This window comes from Notothenia coriiceps, unplaced genomic scaffold (assembly GCF_000735185.1).
Source record: "Notothenia coriiceps isolate Sejong01 unplaced genomic scaffold, NC01 NC01_scaffold00022765, whole genome shotgun sequence".
Classification (NCBI taxonomy): Eukaryota; Metazoa; Chordata; class Actinopteri; order Perciformes; family Nototheniidae; genus Notothenia; species Notothenia coriiceps.
Window position 1 is genome coordinate 616 of NW_011355466.1, and position 3204 is coordinate 3819.

Here is a 3204-nt window from a genome sequence, read left to right on the forward strand (position 1 = left end):
TTCCATTGTCTCCAAAACATTTCGTCTCAGCCATTTTCAGATTCTTTGTGAATAGGTCTTACTGAGTTAGGAGTCCTCTCGAGGACTTTTAAGCTCTCCCAGACTTAGGTGCTACTTTTAGGCCTTAAAATACTTTGTGAATTGCTCTTAGTGAATAAAATTAGGAGTCCTAAATTTAAGACTGACGCGCCCATTATGCTTAGGAGTTTCTCCTAAATTCGCCAGTTAGGAGCTACTTTTAGCCCTAAAATCCTTTGTGAATACGGCCCCAGGTCTTTAGTGAAATGCATGGTGGCGTGTAGTTCTGGCCAAACTCACCATGAATCTTGAGCAGATGTTTGGACCCGGCCTGTCGGTGCAGGTCGTCGGTGCACTGGGTGATGACCACCACCGAGCGCCCCTGCTTCTTCAGCCGGGCCTCACACTCGGCTATAGCCAGATGGGCAGCACTGGGCTTCCTGTTCAAAGCCAGCTCTCTCCTGTAATGGTAAAACTCCCAGACACGGGACGGTGTTCGAGAGAAGGCCTCTGGGGACGCCAGGTCCTGTGCATACATAAACAGAAGCATGTTGTAACTCAAAACTCAAATGCTAACAAGGTCAAACCTGTTGTATTCAGAGGCAAGGATTTGACAGATAATGAAAGGCAAAGATTAGGTTTAACACCTCGATTAAAAAGGGGAGAATATCATCTTTTTTTATGAAAGACTATTTTTTTTATTCTTTCCTGAAGGTAAATCTCCATGTAGCCCACAACATGTATCCAGATTATGCAACAAACACCATTCCTCTTGGCTGTTGCTTCCAAGATAAATCCACTGAGCTGTGAAGATGTATTATGTAAGCATTAAATACACCCACTCAACAAGTGTGAACCGCAGCTGGAAATCAGACCAAACACAAAAGTTTGACCTATATAAAAAGACCACAAAAAAAGAAGTGTGTTTTGCTTTTAAGAAAATTACCTGAGATTGCCACTTCCTCCACTTCTCATGTTCTCCTCTGAAGGTTGGTACTCCACTCTCTGCACTCACACCTGCCCCTGTGATGATTGCTATGTGCTTGGCTTTGGAAAAAACCTTGCGGAATTCAGACATGTCTGGGAAAATAAAAAGAAGAGCAAGATATAAAGACTTCTATGTGTCATTATACATATTTTCTTCATCTTACTTATAGGAGTTGGCCTAAGTATTATTATAATTGCTAATATTACAATATGTTATACATTTGGTGTCTCTGCAACAGACTTTGCATAAGTAGAGAGGGGAAAGATTGATTTGAGAAAGATGTCCTGTTGGCTATGCAATTGTACAACTATGTGTCTGTAACTTGTTGCAAAACATTACTAAAAACACTGAATTCAAACATTTTTCTGAATAAAGTTCTGATGCACAGAGCTTGTCAGGAAGGATGACCTGATTGGCTGATAATTAATGTTAAAGGAAGGACCAATATTCATCTGACACAGCAGCCAACAAACCTAAAACCTCATTAAGCCTAACCTTTATCATTTTACCTGAGTTGGGTCTTGCTGTGTCCATCAAAGGTCCTTTCAGCACATTTGTGGAAATGCGAAGACCAAGGGCAATCACAGCTCGATTCTGGAGTAGCATTGTCACTGTTGTCCAAGAAGACCAGAAGAACACATGAAAAATAACACAAAAACAACTTGTTGATTCATTTAAAGCATGTCCTGCAGATGTTCTCTTTATATTTCATGCATTATGACTTGAGAAATATGGAACTTACATTTTCTTTAAAACCTTATTTTGTGCAGCCAAGCTTTCAAACCAACAGAACATCACAGATAATCTTAACAGACATCCCAACGTTTCCAAAGATACACAATATGTAACTTAATGCAGACAAAATAAATGCTAAATTCATCTAAAATATCAACATTTGCTGTAATAGTTCAGCCATAAGGATAAAAGCTGCAATGAAGAGTAGGAAAAATCATATTGTATATGTGATGCTGTGTGTGAAAAGTTTTCATCATAACTGAGGGTTATACTTCATATATAAAGTAAATTCGGAATAATTGAGCCTACGGATGTGCAACTGCCTCCCTTTATATAACATAGCAAAACAAAATCATAAAAAGATATGGCAGGTATGCCTGCATTCTTGTGCTTGTGCAAGTCAGAGCAATGACACTCTTGACTTGTACCAGGCAATTGCAACACACCTACTTGTTGGTAATGATAAGAAGGAATGTGCATACAAATACATGTAAAAATAATAGACAGGTAAGGGTAAACGGCCTGCTTCGACAAACTATCAATACACACATAGAAACGGGCGAGCCCTACAAGACTGAACATTCAAGTCAACTGTGTCGAAACAGGTTTTACAAGAGGCCCAGCCCTCATGTATAAAAGACTACAATTCACCACAACTCAAAGAACCGTTGCCATACTGTAGATTTCCATAGTTACAGCTGCGTCCACTGTTTCAGTTTATTGGCCATTTTTAAACGGACTTTAAACTTCTTTAAACCTTTTTCCTCCCAGCCTTTTTAACTCTCGCACGCTGGGAGTACGCGTACAGTTGTTTAACGTTGTATTACCTGTTGCACAGTCCTTCACAAATGTACTGCGTTAACAAAACGTCGAGAAGTTAGTTTGGGATATAATCCTGTCGCTCTCTTCGTCATAAAAACAGGAACTAACGTGCACATCCAAACGTGTGTATTTACACCAGACTGCATGGTATTTACAGGTAGCGTTTACTACGCTGAAACAGCACTGATAAATAAACTTTAATTTACTTACCTCGCTAAATGATATTCCTACTTTTAGGAGCAGAAAGTCAAGCAGTTTGCTTGTTTACCTCATGGTTTAGCTCTATCACTGCAAGTACGAGGCGCCGTAAACGTACCACACTGTCGTAAATCGCACTCTGAAAAAAAAAATGTTTACTGACAAAAATGTTTAGTTGAGGAGAGCCATCTGGTGGTGGACTGCTGTAAGTGTGATTCATTCAGGATGATTCATTCATCCCAAAATAAAAAAAGAGCAGCACTTTATGCTTCACCATAGGAGTCGTATTGTGTTTGTAGACTGCCTTACTGCAAATGTTTTGCTTTTTAGAAACAAAACGTATTAATGGCATGAAACTGCCTTCATTTGTTCTGTGTTTCACGACTGTTTGGTTGTCATCAAATATGATACTTTTATCTAAAGTGTGATGGCTAGGGTATGAT

At 39.4% G+C, this 3204-nt stretch overlaps 1 protein-coding gene across 1 annotated transcript; it reads right to left on the reverse strand.

Moving 5' to 3' along the window:
- Window positions 1-318: 318 nt before the first annotated feature.
- Window positions 319-2885, reverse strand: LOC104954072 (NAD-dependent protein deacylase sirtuin-5, mitochondrial-like; the record flags this gene model as incomplete). The annotated part of the gene is made up of 4 exons (XM_010781126.1): window positions 2774-2885; window positions 1516-1617; window positions 965-1098; window positions 319-544 (listed from the first exon to the last, which is right to left on the reverse strand). Coding segments are annotated over exons 2-4 (457 nt in total), but the record flags the coding sequence as incomplete, so codon positions are not given.
- Window positions 2886-3204: the final 319 nt, after the last annotated feature.